The following is a 23,853-nucleotide window of genomic DNA, read 5'->3' on the forward strand; positions in this document are numbered from 1 at the left end:
TGTAGGTGGTCTTGACTTCAACACTGGTTTAAGACATTGTTGTACCTGCCAGCTGCTAGCATGACTGAAAGTGGACTTGCTTCTAGAGGTCCTTGTTAAGATAGCAGAGTTGAACTCTTAGGCTGCATTTAGAATATACAGGACGGATACAGTATAGGATATTACTTTGCTTTAGGAAACTGTAGCTTGAGAAAAAAAGGACAAATTTGTTGCAAATTAGTTGCTTAACTAATATTGTCAATCAACCAAATATAGCAAGCAATTTCATAGAAAATTAAGATATAAATAGTTGTTGCAGGTCAGTATAATGACAGAGTCCTCTCAGATAATAGGAGTCACTAAGATAACACCGGCTTACTCATCTTTCTAGATGATATATATGATAATGAGTGACTGCTGATGTCAGATAGATTGAGTGGGATGGCTTTCATTACAGTGATTCAGCCTACTCCATAATATGCTCATTTCGATTAAAAATGACACTCGGAGATAAAAAGAAAAAAAAACTTTCAGAATGTGTCTCCAAATGTACAAGGTCATATCATATCTTTTATTTTACAGCCAGTTGCATTCAAAGGTGCAGTTTCTAAAAATGCAGTGCAAAGTAGATTAGCAAGTAAACATGACAGGTTACAATATAAAAGCACAGCACCATTAGCCACTGTACAACAGTGTCATGTGAAGCTACAGTTACTTGATACATTCCTAAAAAAACAAAAACAAAAAAACAACCTTAAAAACGTGTTGTCTGAATGTATATGTCATGGTTTTACTTGACATAATAACTCCCCTACATTCTCACAAGGGTGACTACAAAAAATACACATTTGTGCTTTTACACTGAAAATTACACATAGACTACATATAATGCCACTTCAGTTCAAAATGTTTTATCTTGCACATTCATTTAGTAAAAATACACTGACCTGAGATTGGGATTCACAATCTGTGACCTACAATGGTACATGGATTGATAGAATACAAACCCAGGAAAGCTACTACTACACTGTAGTTTACTGAATGTAGGATACAATATCTAATCACCACAACATGTGAGGGTATCAATCCACAATAAGTGATAATGTCAAGGAATGGTGGCTGTTAAAATTAAATAGCTGAGTCATATTATTTGATGGGTTTTACCTCTCTTAAAAACAGAGATATTTTTTCTTTTGCTCTGTTTTGCTGATACGTATACCCAACAGTAAAGCCTTATCTGTATTAGGACTTCAGAAAATCAATGGAATTTTATCATTATACTGTTCCATTGAGAAAATGTGTGATCATTCATGTCTTGTCGAGTTATATTCCATCTTCACTACTTTGGGAGCATCAGCAGCTTTTTGTTTAGTGGGGGTCTTTCTTCCATCTTGCTCAGTCTTCCTGGGAATTCTGGGGCTGCCAGCAGCTTTCCTGCCGGTCTGAGGGCTGGAGGAGCCGGCAGCCATTTTGCGCTGAAGTAACGGGCTCTTGGAGCTCTTGGGCTTCACTGGTGTCAATAAAGAGTCCATGACCTTTAGTGACCTCAGGCTGAGCAGACCACAGAAGTAGTTACACTGGTGCTGGGAGACAAACAGCTCAAAAACTTTGGGATTCCCTTCAACAGACAGACCTTGATGCCTGCAGCAACACAAAACAAAACAAGTCGTTATAGTTATGATTGGTATAAATGTAAATTGCCTGTAAAATTTAGTTTTCACAGTATAATTTGCAAAAACAACACAATACAAATATACAGACCCTGTCGATTTGACTGAAATTCCAACATTGGTGATCTTAGTGTCAACACCTGCAAAATAACACCATGCAATTACTTTATTTATTCCAATGTAACAGACATGAAATGTGGATTGTCACCGCATTCACTCCAGCATGAAAACATTTAAATGCAAACTGAGTACCTTGGGCACAACATACTTTAAACTATATAACAAACTGTGTGTAATGGACCTGATGATGTGTTCAGTACACATTCTTCTTTTAACTTAAGACAAGGATTGAAAAGGTAAAAATGTAGGCAGCTTGGCACACAAGTTTGGTAAAGGAAAAACAACAATATCACTTTGCCCTGTTGTATTCAGGTATCAGCCTACCCTCCAATCGAGTGAGTAGCAGATTGCCATTGGTCCACTGAAAGATCCAGTGCTGCAGAGCACAGCACTTCTGCTCCACCTCAGAGCCAGTCCTCATATCTATTCTGCCTGCATGATCCAGAACAGAGTACTTCTGATAGACTCCTGTAAGATCAGCCTCCACTGTGGCATAAGGGACAGTGTTTGCAGGTCGGTAGATCATGTAAACTGGAATCACCCTGTGTAACAAAGATTGTCATGATGTGAATGACCTTTAGTAAGGTTAAATGGTCCATGCACCACAGTACAATAGTACTCAAGAGGGTGTTAACTTTGGTGAAGAGTAAACTGATTGTACTCACTCAAGAGAAGGACCAAAGTGTTCAATCACTCTTGCCTCTGCTGAGAAAATTTTGCAGTATTCACGAGCCAAGTTCTGAATTTTACACTCCTGTATCCAGAACATTGGAGAATAGCCAGTAAAGATAAGATCAACCTACAGCCGTATATTTATTCAATCTCCATTTGTTTAGTGCCTCGGTGATCTTATGTGGGTGGCACCTGACTGATTCTTTTTAATCCTGAATTTGTCAGTATACTGAATGAATTTAATAAGATACAAATAAGTTACAAAATCAAACCTTATTCTCACATACCTGCTTGGTAATGTCCAGGTTCCTGTCTATGAGGCAGCTTTCTCCTTTGCCTCCGTAGGCGATGGGGTTACGTGCTTTAATGATACATGTGTTTCCAGACTCAAACACAGGCTCCAGCCCATAAATGACTTTTGCCCTCCAAACTTTATGTGAGCAGCCATCACCAATATGAGATTCCTGCATCATTATACGGCCAAAGAATTTGTTACCCCAGATGCCAGAATCGCCCACACCCTTGCTGAATATCAGGGGTGTCATTTCGATTTCTTCTCCAACTGCATATAGAAGAATGTAAGAATGGCAGTCAGAAAAAGCATTTGGGCCAGCATGTGACGTTGGAAAAAGTGTGATCTAAACATGTAAAATCTCATCTTACCGCCAAGGTCCTCACGTAAGGACATTCCAGCCAAGACTGCAACACAGTGAGAGAGCACATGAGACTTGTTGTAGCCCAAACATGCAGGAAAAAATATTTATTTTATGCCAAATGTAAGGTAAACAAGTACATACTATCAGCACTGAGAAGACAGTCTGTTGAGTCCGTCCCATATTCATTAGTGATTGTGCATCCATAAACTCCAGAGTCTTTGCATGATGCCTGAAGAATGGCAAGGTTGACCTGAGTTTCATCCCCTGCACTGAGAAACAAACAAATCAAATGATTTTGAATGCTTCAGTATGGTATATGTGTGTTAATTGAAAATAATAACTTGAATGAACAATAAGTGTTTGTTCAAGTTTGCAGAAACATGAGTAAAATTCAGTCTTACAGTATATAAGTGATTACTACATGGAGTAAATGGCATTTTTTTCTTGCTAAAAAAACAGCAATATTTTATAGAAAGTAATATGTGTGTAAGCATCTTTATAAATATCTAATGTCTTGTGAATCTGCAGATTAATTTTATAGTTACTCTAGAAACTTACTTTCTTTTGATCTGAGTGACCCCCTCTTCATTTCTGTACCATTTAATTGTAGAGTCACTGAGAACGTTGAAGAACTGGCACCACAGTTTCAAGTGTCCTGAGGCATCTGCAAAAGTTTCAGCCCTGATCTTACGAATAACCTGAGGAGCTGTCAGGAAAGAGACCCAACATAAATGACATAGTGAAGATACACACTCTGCTATGTTCTAATTATCAAGCAACCTGTATGTATATCAGTGTCATGCAGTGTATAATTGGATTAGATAAAGATATAAACAGGACAGCAGTGTAAACAGTGTTATTAGTGTTTTTCAGTGCTAATGCGCTATACATTACATACATACATTATATGGTGGAGTGAAACCTACAACAACCCACAACTGTGTGCCAGGAAACAGTGAATGAGGATGTATACAAAATATTGACAGTTCACCAGCCTGTGCACCTTGTGGTGAGTGAAAAGCAGTTCTTCTCTTTGGTTTTGCACATTCAGTGTGCTAAATTCAGCTTACACACCACTGGCTTTACAAACAGCAAAAACATACGAACATATATGTGTCTGTCTCTAAGTGTGTGCACTGCTGCTGTCTGCCACATTGTCTTTTTTGATACGAAAAGTTGAAAAAAAAATTATATGCCAGCTATGATAAGAATTTCTAGCAATTTCTATTAAAGCAACATTTAAAAATACTGTAACAACACGAAGACATTTTACCTTTGAATGGGTCGTGCTTGTCCTTATCCGTAGGTTTCCCCTCAGTTTTGGCCATGTGGATCTCCTCAGTGGACTGCTGGCTTGGTGCTTGAATCTCAGGTGTCATCTTCTTTCTGTTCAATAGTGGAGAACGCTTTTCTAAAGGAGGTGTTTGCTCACCAGGGAGCTGCAGAAGAGGTGACCGTCGTGACAGGCTTGGGGATGTCGAGAGGTTCACAAGACTTGGGTTAAGCTTGCTGCTCTGTATAGAAAGTTCCTTTTTCTGTGTTTGGGTATTGACTGGTGATGTGGCCTCTGTGGTCTCTTCAGATTTGGCCTTGGGTACTAGGATTTTGCGTCGGGCCCCAGACGCCAGTTCTTGTGCAGTAGCAGAAGGGATGGGAGAAACACAATTTCTTCTCTTTAACAATGGACTAGCCTCAGGAGTTGGACTGGTTAAGGAGTCCGTCCTTGAAAATTCCTCAACCACAGAGCTGTCCTTCTGAATATGTTGAAGATTATTCTCTTGTGTATCGGTGTCAACCACACTTTTAGTGGGAAACTTTTGTACACTCGGCAAAGAATTGTTTTTTGTGTTGTGTTCTTCCATTTTGTATTGATCTAAAAGTCCTTCAGTGATCCCCCTTTCAGTTTTGCTGTTGAGTTTAATCTCTGAGCTTAATTTTTGTATAAATTCGATGTCTTTACCTTGAACAGGTTTATCTTTGGCATGCTTCAAAATAGTAATATTTGACTCTTGACCACTGGTCTCTATAGGCGTTACTGTAAGTGGAGTCACAGCTTCTTGACTGACAGTTCCAGATAGGCTTGAAACCAGAGTTGATACATCTGCTTCCTGGCAAATGTCCATAACTCCCTTATATTTTTTGGCACTGCCAACACGTCCTGCAGTCTCTATAGTGGTGCCAGTGTCTACAACAGGGATAGGTGGGATTACAAGAGGTTTTTGTAAAGCCTGAACAGGTGGTGAAATTACACCTGGAGTCTGACTTTGTTCCTCATCAGTTTTATTTAGCAGGCGATAAACCTCCATAAGGGTTTCCTTTATATTTTTTGGGGGAGCATCGTCAATACTCGTCTCAGTTTTCCTGTCAGGCATTGACTTCTTCACTTCTGTTTTACTTTTGCTGTCGTCATCTTTTATCGCCTTACAAGTTTCAGTAGAAGTTGCAGTTGGCTGTTGTACAAAGTCAGCATGGACCGGTATGGTGGTCAATGAATTTGCTAGTGTGGACTCAAGAGCCTTTATTTGTGATCTCAAAAGTTCAGCTACAGATATGACTTTTGTTACAGGTTTTTGAATTTCCTGCAAATCTTTAATTTGGACTTGGGATACATTTGTGTTTTCTGGAGTTTTTGTTTGGAGTGGAAAAGCAGGCTCAAATAAATCGGATTTCAAATTGTGTAATTCTGAATGAGTTTCCTCTCCCATTTTTGATATATGCTCATTATTCTCCACGTCGATAACATCTCTGTCTTTGTTTCCTGCATCTTTGGTCTTATCGATTTCATTGTTGAGAATCATATGAAGGGTAGCACTTTCAGTCTCTATCTCAACTATCTTCTCACTTGGGGCGATACTGTCAGACTGCACTAATAACTTATCTACCTCCTTACTCTCTATCTTCTCATTAACTTGTATTTCTGTCCCTTCAACAGTTTTTATAGCTATATCAACTTGGCTTTGCTGGGTGGTGGGCGAAACGTTACACCCTTGGGTGTTCTCACCACCACCAGGGCTTTGGACGGGTGACTTCTGTAGGTCTGTAAAAAGGACCGCATGGCTTTCATTTGATCCCCTGGAATGATCCCATGTGTCCTGTGTCATTTTGTCAATGGCTGCTTGAAGAACACGATTCAAAGAAGGGGTCTCGATGTCATCTGTCATAGTCTCTCTCTCTGATGTCGTCTTTTGTGGTGGTTGTGTGTCCATTGTACACTGGTTGAGTGGACGCTCTAGTCCGACAGGTGCATCATTCCTGTTCATCTTTGTATGAGCCTGTGTAACCTAAGGACATAATACAAGCAGAGGTTTCCATGCTGTAAATACTTATTCCTTTATCCATGGCTATGCTGCACATGGATAAACAATTTTAAAAACAGCAACTGGTAATCAGCAATACACAGAGTGTAATGGAAAGACAACAGAGCAAAGAAAATAGTTAGTGATGGTAAGTGGAAACCTTGCCTGAAACCTTGTCAGTTAAAAAAAAAAGTTAGGAGACCCATATGTAGGATTTAGTGACATCTAGTGGTGGACTTAGTGATTGTAACCACCTCGCTTGATCATCTTTAAACATCTGCCATATTGTTGTTTGCATTTATGTTAGTAGATTAGAAAGAGGCTTGAAAACAAATCTTGATATTTCTTATTTCTTAAAGGTTCAGTGTGTAAGATTTAAAAGGCTCTATAATATGTAATATAATATGTCATTAGGGCAAATCTCCTATATCTAGAGATGACCCAGGTCTTCTTCCTCAGGGTCCACGATGTTGAACCGCCTTGTAGCAATTTACAACACTAGATGCCACTAAGTCCTACAGACTGGGCCTTTAAACGTATAGTGTCATTCCATCATGGATGAAATAGGCCATAATATAGCTCAAGTGTCATTATCTTTGTCTATATTCTGCCTCTATGTTCTTTAACTAAAAAAACTGATTTCAAAGTAAATAACTATTAGAATGATACAATATACAGTCACTGTCATTATAAAATACATTCCTTTTGACATTGTGAGGCCTATTCACATGTAAGGTGACTTTTTTATGTTTAAGTGTGGCCACAAAGGAATGTGAATCATTTTAAGAGGTACTTCAGCTGTACATTGTCTGCGCACCGGCGCTCATTGCCGTCAGTGTTGGGGCGATTGCATAAGCAGACAAGATTCATTCTCCAAATAGAAAAACAAGTGTCTCGTTAGAAAACAAGGCAATAAATTCTTCAATAAATGATTTATGTTATGATGACAGAATATAATGTATCTAAATTAGTTATACACACTTATTTATATAACATTATCAATCAGGTCACCATCACAAACGCCTTTATTCATTTTCACTTTTAAAAGAATAAGTTGGACATTCTGGGAAATCTGCTTATTCGCTTTCTGGCGGTTAGATGAGATCACTCAGTCAATCCTCTCTAACGTGTATTTCCCAAAATGTGGAATTATTACTGGAAAGGAAATCAACTTAATCCATGTAATAGTACTAAAGAGTGCCAAAATCTTATAATTAAAAGATTCTCTCAGGCCTCTGCACTTACAATATCAAATGCACTGCATTAATATACCTGCTGCGTCTGTCAACATGTGCGTCATTTAATTTTTGTCACACAGCAGGGCATACTTGTAAAAGCCATAAATAGCTCCAGGTTGCTTGTGTTACTGATGAGGCCTCTGTTGGCAGCACAAAGCATTTATGAGCTCATGCGAAAAGGCTCACTCACCTCACTCAGCAGTGCTGGCTGAGACACAGACACAGCTTGTTGGCAAGGGCTTGTTTCCTTCTCGGGCAACTGATCTCCAGCCTGTTCACACGGACGCTGAGGTAAAACAGTCCTGCTCTCACACAGTATATTCACTGAATCAACGCCTCTGTGTGCTATTGATGCACCAGTAGAGGTAGTTGACTTTTCGTCTACATCCATGACTGTAACATCTTCTGTTTTAGAAATGTCCTCCTTTGCTATGCGGAGGGTTTGTTGGGGTACTGCTACAGCACTTGATTGTAGTAGCATGTCTTGTAGTGTTGAGGTAGTGTGAGGATGTTGGTTCTGACTTTCTTTTGTATCTTTGTGTCCATCTGCCTCCTCAATCTTTGTCTTTGCAACCTCTTTACATTCAGTTCCTGACACAGTATGGTTTGCAGATGTAAGAGGAGCAGGAAGTACCAAGGCAGTGATCTGCTCTTTCTGTGAAGCCACAGTTACATCCTTTTCAACCTTTGAAGGCATTTCAACAAGTGATACTTCCTCTGTGTCTGATCTTTGATGTTGTTCTGTCACGTTTCTGGAGTCTGAATCCACAACTGGTGAACTAACAATGTTTTCTACTTCCATAACCTCTTCCGAATTCCTCACAGACTGTACAGGATCCTTGCAGGCCAGAGCTGAAGAGGCAGAGGTCTCATCTTTTGCTCTTCTCTGCTCAGACGCCGGCAGTGCAGGTGCATCTGATTTTGCAACTTTGGCACTGTTAGATATTTTAATCTTCTTCTTGACAAAGGGAGTTTTGGGTTGGTGTGCAGTAAAAATCTTCTGGGCAGAGTCATATATATGTATCTCACTCTTTTCACTTCTCCTGTTCTCACTGATGGCCTGTCCTTTAATTACAGCAGACACTGCTCCATTAGTGATGGGGACTAGTTTTTCTTTCACCTCTTCCACAGTTGCTTCCTGTAATCTTGCCTCAGTTTCTGAAGCTACAACCTGATTGCTCTCCTCACTGCTCTCATCCTCCGTGGAGCTTGGGGTGCTGAGAAAGGCCTCCATTGTTGAGCGACGTTTTCTCTGTGTGCGGTCTGGACTGATGGTTCGTAGCGGCTCCTGGTTTTCTTTACCTTCTGCTTCCCTGCGTCTGCTTTCAGCCTTTTGTTTAATTTTAGCAAAGTAGCGCTGGTGGATCTTGAACTCGTTCATTTCACCAACCTCCAGAACCCCAGAACAGGACACAATACCTTTAATGTTGCTGGCTGACGCCTGGTACATAGCTGCATCCTCCACAGTGCAACTGCAGAGAAAAGCCAATTTAAGTCTTAATTGGTCTAATAATTCAAATTATATCAGGCAAATTGATTCTTGGCAAAAACAAAAGTAAACATTGCTGACAAGAAAAAAACACTGTGTTGGAAAAACTCTGTTCAGGGAGTAAGCTCTTTACTAATAGGTTTACTTAATGTTAGCAAGAATGTTGAGGCACTCTCTTGGTATTTTAGACTACTTCATAGTGGATATTATATTAAATATTAGAACAATACACTGTGGTTTTGTTGAGTGCCCTCTACTGTGTAGTAATTTAAATTTCTTTATGAAAAATACAACGTCGATCTTGGTAGAACAAATGTAGCCAGATGTTATATCAGTGTTTACAAGCATACATACTTGTAAATGTGCAAGGAATGGTTTTGTCCATTGCGGAATATTTCATATTTAGGCAGTCCACAGTATCTGTCTAACTGCACATCATCCTTATACCAAATAACTTGAGGAGCAGGGTGTCCTGAAAAACAAAACAAAACAAAACAAAGGGCAAACGATGTCTATGTCTTGCTTCACCGCAGTGCAGCTTATGAAAATTACATTTTCCATGTAGGCTAAATTGTAAATAAATGTATTTCAAATGCTCAAGATGAATGAAACCACTTGCATATTAAACCTTATTTCAGACGTGTTACATTAATTTGTTCTTTCACTTCCTGTTGTTACATTCTTCAAAGAATGCTACTCAGATTCTTTAGCATTTACACTCTATTATTGTAAGTTCCTGTAATATATTACAAACTTCTGATATAAAGCCTTGCAAAGTGTTACTACACAATGTAACTTGTGAAGCAGTGTTTACCTGTAACCACACAAGAGAACTTCACATTGCAATTCTCGGACACAGCTTTTGACTTGACGGTTGTTTCGAAGGAGGGCTGCGTTTCCTCAGTTAACTGTGCCATCATACTGCAGAGTGTGCTCCTGTGCAATAAAAGGGAGCTGTTTGTAAGTTTAACATTTTCCTTACATTGTTGTTTAGTGTACAGTATATGAGCAGACTCAAGAGAAAAATGATTAGGTTGAATGTTTTATACAGTTGTTTAAATCAAAAAGTTCAGCCTTTAGCCAAAAGTTTGTGAAACTGTTTTACTTTAAAATATAATTATAATCCAACTGATGAGTTTTCAAACTGAACACTGTCATTGTAATATGTGATGGGAAAAAAACTGCTGTTATTTTTCTCAAGACCTTCACTTCCATGCCCCATTACCTCTAGATGAGATTCTTCACATTGAAGTGCCAATGCTAGAAGCTAAGCAGCTTAGAGACAATCTCTGATTAAAACTCAAAATGTCTTATAACAACTACCGTAGTGTAAACTGATTGCGGTCAGAGCTTTGAAGGTTAAATATGATTGAACATTTGAACATCACCAGAAAGAAAAAAAAAAACATGTTATGTTACATATTCTGGGGATTGAAATCACCACCATGCTGTTTGTGATTTGATTTATCTAAACGTGTAATGATTTGTTGATCAGAGCCAAGTTTGAATTAACGTCTTTAATCACATTAATAAATAATATTAGTTCATATAGATTAATAGATAATAAAATCTCAGACAAGATCTTAAAACCTTACTCTTATTTTTCTTAATTTATCAGACCACAAAAGAACCGTGTGATCTTTGACTTCCACAGTTCAGTATGACTAGTTATTTGTCTTTAGAGAGGTCTAATTAGTCCACATTATAATTATAAAAATGAAAGTCATTATTATAAATATAATGGTTCAAGTATATTGAACCATTATCATCACACACATATCATAAAATAATGTTAATTGATGTGAACTTGCATGCATATTGTATGAGCTTCATCAGCATGTATTTATTATGTGCAGCTGATCCATGTCTGGTGTTGACATCCATTTCAGTGTTAGTTTAAAGATACTGTTACACTTCACTGTGTGTTACTCATGATTAAGCAAAATAAACCAGACACTAACACTAAAGTCAGTCACACTTGTGTGTACATACAATATGGTTGACAACATCCAATTTATCATTTTGCCATTACATGTTGACTTTCCACTGATCCAATTTATCATTTTGCCATTACATGTTGACTTTCCACTGTAATTTTTGCAGGAAATTGTATTATTTTTAGCAGCATTTTCTCTTCATCATTGCAAGTTTTGGAAGCTGCCCACATCTATTGCCACAAAATCATCTTTGCATATAATTGTGCTGTTATAACACATGGATCGCACAAGTAATTGCCTTATTAAAGGTGAGAATATATATCCCTAAAATCCAATAATGCTGCATACCATCCTTCAAATAATGAAGGGTACATCAGGGCAGTATTAAACAATGTCTGTATCATCCATAGTTACTTTGGTCAAGCTGCTGTAAAAGCTGCCCTGAGCCACAGGCTATGAGAAAAAAAAATTTAATTATTACCTCAAAAGACTCTTCATAGTCTATTCGTATGAACTGAGGTGTCATTAAAAAGTTGGTCCCAAAGGTCAACACCCCTTGTTATATGAACGAATCTTTCCATGCAGGAGAGCTGTTCTTAGTATATTGCTTTATGTGAAATGGGGCCCAAGCTGCATAACTGAGATGCTGTTCTTAATCAGCAGTTTATTTAAACTCTGGTGACCATGGCAACAAACAAAGAAATAACATGCTACACACGTACACCACATGTTAGGAACATCTCTAAGTATTGATTTATAGGGTACATGTTGGGCTAACATGGTATAGAGGTCTTTCAAGAGGTAGCACAGCACGCCGTGTTAGTGTCGGTTCTGTACCTGTTTTCTGGCCTCACATTAGAGATGTAACTGCAGCCACTAGGCCGGCTACTCCCATTGGTATCATCCACACTGTTGGATCTGCCATTGCCAAGAGACGGGTGTGTTGCCCTCCGTGAACCCATTTCCACCAGACAGAGGAATACTTAGGGGAAAAAAAATTTGCCAGGAAAAAAAAGTTTGTGTTGCCACTTTTTTTTTTTTTATCTTTCCAGAGAGATTAATGAGAGCTAAAAAGAAAACAAAGAGTGAAAACATTAAATACTGAAAACCTGGCCACAGATAAACTTGTTAAATTTTGACATAAGAAAAATAATATTGAGATTAAAAACAAACAGCAGGAGATGCTCTGTAAAACTAAACCTCTTTTACATCCTGTCCTATTAATTATTTACATTCAGCAGTTAATTTTACACAGTTAACTCACCATTCACAGGTTTCTTTCCCTCCTTTGACAGATACCCCACAGCACTGACTGACTTAAGGCACTGCAATTTCCCATCAAACATGAGCATGCGTAAACTGCTGGACTATTTATAGTTGGCCTGCAAATAGGCACAAGAGAACATCACACTTTCCAAAACTTTCTTTTGGACCATATTATATAAAAACAATAAACCAGCAACAACAAAATTAAAAGCCATGTAGTAAAAGGTCTGTACAGACACAAGAGAAATCCTTTTGTAAAATCCACAATGATTCCACATCAAATACAAGGTCATCCTAAGTTTGGGAGTTTCCCAAATAGGAAGAGAGGATTTAAAAAACAGGGTGAAGGTTTTTTTTCTAGTCTGTTATCAATGATTACATGCGCTCAGAGAACAGAGCGACCACTTGTGTGGTCAGTAGTTAGCTTTTCGCTCTGTGTACAGACTGTAATAAAGAATCATATGACCCTGTCAATCAGGAGAATGACGCCTTCGGTTTTAAGTCCATTAATATGAGCACATTCTTTCAGTCATCCAGTCACACGAGGTTACTTTCCAGAGATAACACAGTGGAGTTACAATGACCTCTGTCTGCCAAAGCACTAGTTGACACAGAGTTAGTAGCAAAACCTTACAAAAACAAAAAGCAAAATGCCACATTTTTTTTATGTTTGATTCTGTTTTGAGAAAGATAAAATGTTTATAATATGATATAACGTAAGATGGTGAAACCTACCAAGCGCTCTGGCATGCATTGTCCACTGAGTGACAATTGCATTGGATCCCCAGAGGAAAAGCAGTAGGAATAGAACAGCCTTATATAGGCAGATCCCATTGACTGCCAAAGAGCTCTTATCTTAACACAAGCATGCACATACACACAGCCTTGCACACTTACACAGACACACACACAGAGTCAGTGATTAACAGCTTTTTAGCAGCTTTTTTGTCCTTTACATGATATTTTGTTTTGTTTTTTATAACATGATTCATACAAATGTTTGGTACCCTGTTAACATTTTTTCTTCTCATCAAACAAATCTGAATTAACTAAAAACTATGACGTGTCAGCATTGCCTTTAAGAACGTTTTAGTTTCACTAACTCCTTTTTTGCCTGGCAAAAAAAAAAAAAAAACGGAAAACAAATCTCTGAACTGATAGCAACTGGCACAAGTGCTACTATGAATTACAGCTTCCTGAGTGTTCAGAGGTATCAAATCAAGTTCAAAGGTATCAATCCAAATTTTTCACTCATGTTACCACATACACTCCTTATATTACACATGGCTATGTGCCTTCTGATCAGCTATTTAAATTCATTTCGTTCCTTCCATCAATCATGGTGTTCTATAACTCCCACACTTTCCGATTTTCTTGCCAAGGAGGTGATATACCGACTCAACATTATGATTTATGATCAAGATTAACTGAGGAATTCCATTTCAACATAAGAGAGAAAATCACAACAATAATGACATATAAATGTTAAAAACTAAACAAAGAGGGACTTTTAACGTCCCCAAAAATGGACACACAGTATGGCATTTTAGAATAGATTCCTATACAACACACCCGACACACACACACACACACACACACACACACACACACACACAGTGATAGACATATACGGAATGCCTTATGTGTGACTGGTTGCCAGTTCTCTGTGAAGGGTCTGGAAAACACAGTTGCCTCAGCGTGGTCTGGTTATTCTGGACAGGCTGTGTACAGACAGATCAACACACATTAGGGTGTGGAGACTGTCATGTGACTTTATTTGACTGTGTACCTCCTGGTGGGAAGGGGATTTCCTAATTGTGAACCACATATATGAAGTCCCATACAGAAAAAAACACACAAAGTTTACATGTGGACTCTTGTGATCCTATGTAGGAAAGCACTAACCACATGTTGCAACTAGTGGAAATCATGGCACATGAGAATTGACATGGGTTTCACATATTACACCACTAAAATGTAAAAAAAAACCTGCCTGTTTCCCATGTGAAAAGTATGCTAAACGTGCAAACCATATGTATTCTTCAGATCTTTTTTATCTTTTTATATATATTTTTTCTGCCTTTTTTTAAAAGCTTTTATTTGATAGAGACAGCTGAGGAGTGACAGGAATGTGGGGAGAGAGAGATGGGAAATGTCGTGCAGCAAAGGGCACAGTTTGGAGTCGAACCCTGGGCTGCCGCAGCAAGGACTAAGCCTTCATACATGTGGTGGATGCTCTACCGACTGAGCTAACCAACACCCCAATATTCTTCAGATCTTAATACTTAGGAGACATTTATATGTAGCTTATCACTGATGTTTTGTCACCCACATCATATTTTTGCCAATTTACCCAAAACAAATAATCACTTCAGCATTTAGCAATCCTTTAGCAAATCTGAATTCGAATGGTGTCCGTGGGGGCATGATTTCATTGCAAGCCTATTGCCTCATGGTTTGCTATGTATAGCACTCCTGAAAATCCTGTTGTGGCTTAGACTGGCAGATTTATAGCGGGGCAGTCGATGCTCACTGAGATCACTACCTCTGGCTTTGTTGATACCATTATTTGTGTTTTGCAAACATAATTGTGCACTATTAGAAATAGATGCCGGTTACTGCAGGGCAAATGTAAATTGTCATAATCAGTCATTAGAACCAGAGTGGTAATGGACAAACCCAGTGTGTGCTGGTGGAGATGGGGGAGACCGAAAGGTGAGCATGTTGGACATCTGTCAGCTCTTTGGGTTCTCTGTGGCATTTATTCAAGCTCCATAGACATCAAATGGTGATATTTCAGCATGTGGTCATGAACCTTTCACTCAATACTTCCTCTTGCCCCTCTCTCTTTTTCCAGTTATAATGTCATTAGTACAAGAGAAGATTGTGAATTGATTGTAAATTCTGGGCAAAAATTAAAATCATCTCTTTTTTCAGAGATCACCTGTTTTCAACCTCCAACAAACAATTATGGCTTTGACTCAGACACAATATCAGCCCAAATGAATGACAATGTAATGTAATTTTTCTGTGCAATTAAACAACTGCAGCATTTTTGTCATGATCAGCTGCCGTTTGTAACTTTTCATTAACGTAGGCTGTGGTGGAGCTTTCTCAAATGAGCGTCCACTGGCCAATATTCACTGCTTCCTCTTGTTTGGTTCTGTCGACTAATCAAGTGGTTGAGTGTATTAATATTATTTTTATGGTCACCCGACAAAAAACATTTCATACAAATGATGCTTCTAATGATCTTGGCCCTATTATTATTAGTGCAATGGCCATAGATTTGTAAAAAATAAAGGGCTAAAGTGGGATTTAACTGTCGCTGCCTGTGTAGCAAACAAACTCCCAAGATAAATCACAACTATTAAAGCTACATGAAACGCCAGCTGCAAGGGGAACACGCTGTCCTAATTCAGCTGGGATATGAGCATCCAGATCCAAGATGGTTTGAGTGGTGAGGTGTCGACACTGGACAAGATGAGAGGGGCACGCCAGTGAAGAACAGGGGTAGAGACAGTTATTACTAAATTACCTAATGACCGATTAATTGATTTTTTTGTGATTAAGGGCAAATTTACATGTTTTTAGGACCTAAATTATAGCACTGGTATACGCCGCTGTTTCTCATAACAAAATATCCAATAAATCTTTAATCAACTAAGTGATTTCAGTTCATCCAGATCTGTAAGGCTCTGCCGTGAGAGTTTATTGGCTCGGGTGCCAAGTGTACCCCCAAACAGCCTCCCATACGCATGCACAGTTGGACAGCAGATTGTTTTGATGTTTGACAGGTCTCTGTGGAAACTGAGCTTGGCTTTGTACAGGCGTCTGGCCCGCTGCTGAGGTTGTGACATCATCTTCTGAATATTCACACCAGTGTCAGCTCCAAGGAAGCAGAAACAAGAGAAGACTTGACCTCCAAGGACAGCTGTGTGCCCCATACACACACTCTGTCTCTCTTTCACACACACACACACACACACACACACTCTTCATGACTTCACGTAGCACTGCAGTGCTCACATCGTCTTCAGCCAATCACATACACAGCCTGAATATATACAGTATGTTGTCCTATATTGTCTAATAGACCTTAGTTAATATTGCAGTAGAGCTGACAGCCATTATGATCATTGGAATAAATTCTGCCTGTTTCTGTTTTGAATTAAACTTTTTATGCCTGAAGATTCTGAAAACCTATAAGACAAGTAGGAGCAGTTGAAAATTACTACAGGAGATAAAATTTAATTTGATTTTTTGTGGGATATTAGAATTAGGCCGTTTGACAAGAATAATACAAAATATTATCTGTTTTGATTTTATTACACTTTAAATACTTGTGATCATTCTTTTGTTTCTTTGCTGCACACTTTATGTATTGAGAATATTCAGAAATATTGATTGATTTAAGTCCTTAACACATTTCTTGTGTATCCTCAGCTAACACTATCTGTATAATAAATACATATTCTCAAGTAGAAATGAACCCCACTGTGACGGATGGCATCTGAAGGTGGAGCTATAGTGACATCTAGTGGTTGTAGTGAGTCATTGCTCTACAACACCACCGTTGTATTTGCTTAAAATCACCTCATTTGGCAATATTTGGAACTTTTTTAAAATTTTTATTTTTTACAAATTTTCATTGAATTGGATAAAACCACCGGAGAACAAAAAAACAAAACAAAAAAAACAATTAAACCAAAACAATAAAAAAGAAAGCTCATCTCAATATAAACTGTAGACTCCAAACAAAGATGAAACCATGTAGTTATACATTTTTAACTTTATCTCTGTGCAAGAAACATTCTCAAAGTATACTTCTGACCTTACCTAATTTAGACTCACCGGTAAACATTAAAATAGATACAAAACTCAAAGTAAAAATAAAAACAGTACTTGAAATAAAAAAAGATACAAATAAAATAGAAGACATACACTGCCTCCACACATAGATGAGAGTCTCTGACTGACTACTTTGGCTTCCAGTCCAGACAGACCCTCAGCTTCACAGTATGTTTTAAATAAACAATCATAGAAAACTCTTTCGCTTGTATTCATTTGTTCAAACACTACTTTTTTCTATCTTTCTTCTTCTTCATCATGTCGATGACAGATGTTGACTTGCGCTTCACACCTAGGAGAAAACAAAAAGAAATATTTAAGATGTTGGATTTTCTGTAAACAGGACATGCATTACTTAACCCTCTCATGAAAGTACATGTTTCTTGAAATACCTTGCTTTTTGCTAGGTGATTCTGCAGCGTCTGTGGATCTCTTGGCATAGGCTAACTTCATCCTCTGGATATTCTTTTTGCTGATCACTTCATGCTGTACAATGGGATGTGGGTAGTCTTTACCCACAATGCATCCTGCTGCCTGCTGAATACTGCGCGGAGCTTTCCAAGGCTCATAGATATACTGGGCTGGGAATTTCTTCAGAAGAGGAAGGTACTTTCTACAAGGTAGAGCAGAGGAAAAATTATTTCATAAAATACATGTAACACGTGTGATAACTTGAGCTGATCTGTCTGGATTATGATCTTACTTGATGTAGTCACCATTTTTGTCTGTCTTCTTGCCAAATGCGACAGGAGAGTAGACCCTGAAGAACTGGTGGAAGAAGGCACTTGCTGAGAGCCACTGCCAGTTTCCAGCATTCAGAGCCCAGTCGCCATCCAATAAAAGCTCCTCAAACACCTACAGAAGCAGTGAACAAAGTGTTTAGTACTACTCCACCACTTTAGCATTACACTCCTGTAACACTGTCAGACAGAAGAAAAAAAAAATCAAGAGAGATACTGTTCTTCATATTCCATGTGTTCTACATTACTCACCCACAACTCAAGTGGACTCCTGAGCTCTGATAAATGCCACACCCACAGATTGTTTCATTATCACATTTGTACTCTCAAGACTCAACCAATGCTGACTTTGTGTTAATACAAAAAAGATTGCAGAAAAACCTGATTTAATAGCAGAAAAAAACTCTTTGATAACGATAAAATCCTGCAGATGATGGAAATCATTTCATCCAGACTTTAACATAGTAAGGCTTTATTTTGTAGCTACCCTGTAAAGACATATAGTATTGGCATGGATGGGTTTTTTGTGATTTCCCTTTGGAAATGACAACATCACACTTAGCTTAATGTACAGTAGCATTAAAGGCAAACTTGTTCGCACACCTTCTGCCCTTCTTCCCAGTTGATCCACAAGTCCCCCCTGGTGAGAAAACAAGCAACAGCATGTCTGGCCAGGTGGTGGATCCAGCCCTCCTGCCTCAGCTGAGTCATGATGGCATCAATGAAGGGAAAACCAGTCCGAGCCTTAAGGGAAATACATAGGAAACATTTATTAATCCAGGGAATTATATAATCTCTAATTAACACTGATGCTACTGAGTTAACACTCTTCTTCCAACAGCATTACTTATATTATTCTCTTTCATTTCCGACTAAGTAGGTCTCAGTACCTCTCTCCATGCAGCCAGATATTCAGCGTTTGTGTCCCAATCCACCTGGGTACATACAGGGTTGCCCTCCATCTTACTAAAGTTAGGGATCCCCACACTAGCTGTGTAGTAGAACTCTCTCCACAGAAGCTGTCCATGCAGGGAAACTGGGGGAGCTGAGTGCTTCTTCTGCAAATGGCAACAGTAAAAGTCAAACTTTAACAGGATTTTTAACACGCATTACTATCTAACCTAGCTATTTCCTGTTGTTTCATTTCTTATTAAACATAGAGGGAGTTTAAGTTACAATAATATCATAGAATATTCATTTAGCAGCCTCATTCATAATATAAAACGCTACCTCCAGACACTCACCCCCTGATAGACGTCTGTCAGCCTCCACCAGAAGGTGCGTGCAGACAGGCAGCCAAAAGTGACATATGGACTGAGAACTGTGGTGCTGGGGCTCAAAGAGTTTGGAGAAGTATGTGGCTTCTCAAAGTTACATACCCATCCCTGTAGTAAGGAAACAGATGTAAATCACACTGAGCATATACAGTATGTATCTCAATCAGAGCAGAAGATTCAATAAAATATTCTTCGCTTCATTATTGGTCTAATGTTCTTTAAAAATATCTAAATAATCGTATTTTTACACGTCTCTGCAGTAGGTTTTACTGTCAAAAAGCCTGGTCGATGGTTAAAACCTGTTAGTTATGAAGATGAAATACCGTTCTTTTCATATGTTCATCTAGTCTCCTCAGAGCTTCCTGTTCTCCTCCTGGAAACTTCTCCTCTTCAAGGGCTGCAGTGTCCTGGCCAACCTCCTCCATTGTGGGGATCGCATAATTCTTCTCATGGTTTTCTGAACAAGGGGTCTTCACATCTTTTAAAAAGAGGAGATATATTTTATTTTATTAATTAATGCTTCAGATTTACACTTAAAGCGTTTAAACTAACTAATTTATGGTTTAAATGAAGATAGGCTGGCTAGGTCCAGCGTTGTTTGTATAACCTTTCATATTTTCCATAGTGGGAGCAGGGATCGGTCTCTTAGGGGGACCAAGAGTCTTCACTATTGCCTGCATACGGATAAAAGTAAGGGGAGCCTTCCCATTGTTTTCCTCGATTATCCTGTGAAGACATGACAAAATTAAAATATTAAAATATTTCACTAGTAAGAATTGTTCAGGATTTAAATAAAATAAAACCCTGATGATGTTCAACATGAGTAATACCTGTCTATATCATAAAGAGTGTGTGAGACACTGTAGATGACTTCGACTCCATGTTCTTTGGCCAGTGCAGTCACTGTTTGGTCACGGCTCAGACTGTAGGGCTCAGTGTCGTACTCATAGGTCAGCTTTGTTACTTTCCACTTGTTGAACAGCTTGGGAAACACGTCCTCTGGCTTCCCTCTCAAAACAAAGAGCCTGGAGGAATCCAACAAAACATGTATATGACAGCAACAGTACAACCTCACAATTGTCTTATAATGGCAATCACAATTGTTTTCTACCGTTGTTAACTTTATTCATGTCATCCTCTCAGCGTGTACCTGGAGTCGAGTTTCCTGAGGCTGCAGTCCAGGTCTTTCAGGGATCCAATGAGGAACCTCCAGCGGTTGATCCCCATACAGGTGTTATTATAGAGGTGAGGGTCCAGGATGAACACTGGATACAGCTCCTTACAGTCCCTCAGAGCAGCCATCAGTGCTGGGTTATCATGCAGCCTGAGTCCCTTGCGGAACCAGTGAATACAAGTATGAGCCATGCCAGGGAACCTGTGAACACATCAACCACAGACATCTTTGAAATAACTTTATGCCTACAGAAAACATTTTAAAAGCCATTATACTTCACAAAACTAAGTGAAAGAAGGATGTTAGGAAGTTCTCATTTTGATGAGTTCATGTCCCTATTCGATAGACCCTCAAGAGGAAGAAACTATGTGCGGATTTGTCAACATAACAAAATGTCTCAGCATCAATGAGTTGCACGTTTTAAAATGAAACCCAAATGCTACACAGCTGTCCGGCGAAACTTTACCTTGATTGTGCCTTAATGCAGTTAAAGCTCCACTTGGTCGGTGCTGTGTTTACAAAGAAACCCCAAAGTGTTTGGTAACATGCACGTTGACTGTGTTACAAAAGCACCGGAGGACGCTCTGCTACGTCTGCAAGCACAATGAGCCAATCAGAACAGAGCTGGCGAAGCCACGTGTGTCACTTTGGCCACCAGATGGCACCATAGTAAAAACGAAAAGTAGAGATTAATCAATAAAATGTTACAAAAACAACGTTAACGACGGTTATGTGAGAGAGCACGGTGTCCCTCTACCTCCACTGTCCCGCCAGAGCAGTCTTCAGTATATCTGAGAGTTTAACAAGCTGTAAGTCACCTCGGTTAAATATGTTATAAAAAAAAGGTGGCGAGCAGATTAATGAATGAAAATCCGCACGGTGTGTCCTTATGTTTGCTGTATTAAACCGGAACAATATGATTATTCCCTCTGAAGACGAAAAAACAATCCTCTAACAGACACACTGAAAGCTCGTCCTATTCAACACCCCGCTCTGTGACACAGCCGTACCCAGCAGCTCATCGTAGCTCGCCGTGATCGTATAGTGGTTAGTACTCTGCGTTGTGGCCGCAGCAACCCCGGTTCGAATCCGGGTCACGGCATTGTGGGACAATGTCACGGCAGATGAGCTCCCTTTTGACGGTGTGTTTATTTTAGCTTTGCTTATATTGTAACAGAGAAAGAAACCCCGGATATAGCTTTATATATTGGTTGTAGATAAAATATCCGCTTTCTTCCTGGAAAGACTTGTAACATTAAAAAGACTCACACCTGGCCCTGAGTGTGTATTTAGAGGGGTCGACGTGCAAGCCTGATGTTATACACAGGAGATACATTCAACATATCATTGCAGTCAAAACAATAAAACAGAAATAATAACTCTTATTTTACAACAACTACTCATTGTCCTTACCATAAAAGCACCACCAGGGGGAGACAAAGTCAAAGAAATCCAGAGAGTATAAATCAATAGCTTGGCTTAACAAGCAATTTCCACAACAAGGATGCTGAGGGTATTTGTGACTGCAAAACCGTCGACATGAGCTGCACACGCATGTAACTGTAACCTTTAATCCATCCATTTGTTTCAGTCAGTGCATTCAGATGGGCAAATAAGAGCTGGAAGAGATGCATGCTGGTTCATTTATTTATTCATTAGAAAAAAAAAAGTGTGACCTTTGGAATCCAAGTGTCTCTTCTATCAAACCGACTGAAGACATCATCAGACACAGACATGGCTCCACATGGCTTTACATGCTGTGACTGTGGGAGTAGGACAAATCAACCCTGTGAAGGTTTATAAATGTGAGAAGAAAAAAAAAGTGTTGCCTTCAATTTCTGTCGGAAATATCGCGAGTGAAACCAGCAAAGTAACAATGTGGAGAAAACGTGGCTCGAGCTTGACTACTGAGATCATTGTCATTGAAGCGCATAGAGCTGTTTTAAGAATAGTGAGGCGATGCATCTTCATGATACGGAGCTAAAAGTTAACAATGAAACAGCTGAGAGGCATTTTGTCGCGCACACTAAGCGCGTCTCTAATTGTAGCCCATGCGCCTTGTGATGACTTGAGTTCATTCATTCATTAACTTCTGCAGCAGCAGCAGCAGCACACGGCGCCTGCTCATTGTTTGACTTGTGAAACAACTACAGCCCCCTTCCTCCTCCTCCTCCTCCTCCTCACTGTGTTATTATTCCCAACCATGTGGCTTTAGTCACGACGACAACACCAGCCTATCGGAATTTCGGCTCCAGTCATTAACTCTGTGAAGGCAGCATCTCACTCATTGCTCCGTTGGCTGACAGACTCGCCATTCACCAGCCTCCGCCCGCCCAGCAGCATTTTAGAGCGGCATGGCAACGGCGAGGAGACTGGGGGGAGAAGGTGTGGTGGAGGGGTGACAGTCTACCCGGACCATAGAGAGAGAGCAGCAGCAGTAGCACTATCTCCACTCCTCACTGACTGAAGAAACGCACCGTGTGCCACCAATCTGAGCTCACACTCTCTCACACACACACACATACATACACTGATAAAAACGATGCACCACCGCCGCCGATCCGCACAGTCGCTGCCGCTGACCAGGTGTTGGACCACAGGACAGGGACGTCGTTAACGTGACAGAAGATCAAACTTGTATGTATGTGCAGTGCGCCCTTGTCCCTGGTCCCGTACACAGACGATCGAGAAGATGCTGAGCCGACTGATGAGCAGCAGCATCAGGAGTCTGGACAGGGAATGCAACTGCACTGTGAGGCTGCTGGATGATTCGGAGTACACCTGCACAATTCAGGTCAGTGGGGACCAACATTTCAAGTCACCTTGTTGTGGAGGACGTGATATTGACACGTAACGGGGTTGGGGATGAGGTAAAAAAATGACTTTCCCCCCCTTGGCACATGTCTCCCTCAATCTGCTGCTGACAGAAAAGGTGTCATTTAGATCCACCAAAATGTTTGACTGTTGCTTTGTGTTCATAGCCAGACGTCTGTCATCAATGGGCAGCAGACGTCACCCTTGTGAAGATCATGACTGCACGTGATGTGCATTGCGTAGCAAAACTAAATAATTTCTCTTGATAAGCTGATGTCATATCAGGAGCTTGATGCATGCATTGATTTGAATGCATTATGAAGCAAATCTGGATAATCTGATCTTGAACGATTTCAGTGGAAGGCTCAGAGTGGATTTCTGGTTTATCTGGCTACATGAGACAGACTGGAGGCACAAGAGGTCTGCAGCCAGGAGAGGTTTTAGTGTTTAGATTCTAATGAGTCTAAATAGAAAGTGGATGTCTTAAATTGTCTTAACAAAGTCAATGTCATACCCTCGGTTGTCAGTTTGCCCTTCAGACTGACCCTGGCTTTGAACGTGGAGTATCACTTTGCTTTGCTCTTTGGACCAGGAAGAACAGAATCTGTTTTAATGAGATACAATATCTGGGATGGAAGCTCTCATCTCCAGTTTTGGTAAAATAATAATAAAAA

The 23,853-nt window shown here is 39.6% G+C and overlaps 3 protein-coding genes and 1 non-coding gene across 6 annotated transcripts in view; 2 read left to right on the forward strand and 2 right to left on the reverse strand.

Annotated features, from left to right (window-relative positions):
• Window positions 1-529: 529 nt before the first annotated feature.
• Window positions 530-12,439, reverse strand: alpk3b (alpha-kinase 3b). 2 transcript variants are annotated; one of them, XM_010757241.3, is made up of 14 exons: window positions 12,322-12,438; window positions 11,895-12,039; window positions 9,935-10,056; window positions 9,475-9,592; window positions 7,822-9,103; window positions 4,371-6,378; window positions 3,656-3,803; window positions 3,239-3,366; window positions 3,105-3,140; window positions 2,729-3,003; window positions 2,435-2,523; window positions 2,094-2,311; window positions 1,741-1,789; window positions 530-1,620 (listed from the first exon to the last, which is right to left on the reverse strand). In XM_010757241.3, exons 1-14 carry the CDS (start codon window positions 12,407-12,409, stop codon window positions 1,284-1,286), a joined length of 5,043 nt encoding a protein of 1,680 aa, XP_010755543.3. In that variant the 5' UTR covers window positions 12,410-12,438; the 3' UTR covers window positions 530-1,283. The 2 variants fall into 2 exon arrangements, with proteins under 2 accessions (XP_010755543.3, XP_019127286.2); XM_019271741.2 differs by lacking the exons at window positions 530-1,620; window positions 1,741-1,789 and having other exon boundaries at window positions 2,181-2,311; window positions 2,435-2,474; window positions 12,322-12,439.
• Window positions 12,440-16,936: 4,497 nt separating this feature from the next.
• cry5 (cryptochrome circadian regulator 5) lies at window positions 16,937-20,965 on the reverse strand. 2 transcript variants are annotated; one of them, XM_010757053.3, is made up of 11 exons: window positions 20,832-20,965; window positions 20,342-20,566; window positions 20,022-20,216; window positions 19,799-19,917; window positions 19,515-19,669; window positions 19,159-19,299; window positions 18,805-18,972; window positions 18,518-18,658; window positions 17,878-18,029; window positions 17,567-17,787; window positions 16,937-17,466 (listed from the first exon to the last, which is right to left on the reverse strand). In XM_010757053.3, the coding sequence occupies exons 2-11, from the start codon at window positions 20,554-20,556 to the stop codon at window positions 17,402-17,404; spliced, it is 1,572 nt and encodes a 523-aa protein (XP_010755355.2). In that variant the 5' UTR covers window positions 20,557-20,566; window positions 20,832-20,965; the 3' UTR covers window positions 16,937-17,401. The 2 variants fall into 2 exon arrangements, with proteins under 2 accessions (XP_010755355.2, XP_010755431.2); XM_010757129.3 differs by lacking the exon at window positions 16,937-17,466 and having other exon boundaries at window positions 17,644-17,787; window positions 17,891-18,029.
• A 430-nt stretch (window positions 20,966-21,395) lies between these two features.
• Window positions 21,396-21,467, forward strand: trnah-gug (transfer RNA histidin (anticodon GUG)). The gene has a single exon. It is a non-coding gene; the product is annotated as a tRNA-His (tRNA).
• Window positions 21,468-22,234: 767 nt separating this feature from the next.
• The window catches only part of LOC104920111 (FERM domain-containing protein 5), a 71,520-nt gene continuing 69,901 nt past the window's right edge, over window positions 22,235-23,853 (forward strand). The window contains exon 1 of the mRNA XM_010732307.3: window positions 22,235-23,159. Within this exon, the coding sequence (XP_010730609.1) occupies window positions 23,058-23,159 (102 nt within the window). The 5' untranslated portion in view covers window positions 22,235-23,057. The remainder of the gene's footprint in view (window positions 23,160-23,853) is intronic.

Source organism: Larimichthys crocea, chromosome VIII (genome assembly GCF_000972845.2).
Source record: "Larimichthys crocea isolate SSNF chromosome VIII, L_crocea_2.0, whole genome shotgun sequence".
In the NCBI taxonomy this organism is placed as follows: Eukaryota; Metazoa; Chordata; class Actinopteri; family Sciaenidae; genus Larimichthys; species Larimichthys crocea.

Bases quoted from the DNA above. Each gene is read 5' to 3' on its own strand.
- alpk3b (XM_010757241.3), bottom strand. From the start codon at position 12,409: ATGCTCATGTTTGATGGGAAATTGCAGTGCCTTAAGTCAGTCAGTGCT. The intron at 9,104-9,474 runs GTATGTATGCTT...TTTTCTCTGCAG, and splicing joins CATTCCTTGCACATTTACAA to TTGCACTGTGGAGGATGCAG. The intron at 2,312-2,434 runs GTGAGTACAATC...TTTGTTACACAG, and splicing joins CACTTTGGTCCTTCTCTTGA to GGTGATTCCAGTTTACATGA.
- cry5 (XM_010757053.3), bottom strand. From the start codon at position 20,556: ATGGCTCATACTTGTATTCACTGGTTCCGCAAGGGACTCAGGCTGCAT. The intron at 18,973-19,158 runs GTGAGTGTCTGG...TGCCATTTGCAG, and splicing joins TGACAGACGTCTATCAGGGG to AAGAAGCACTCAGCTCCCCC. The intron at 17,788-17,877 runs GTAAGATCATAA...TCTACCTTGTAG, and splicing joins AAAAATGGTGACTACATCAA to AAAGTACCTTCCTCTTCTGA.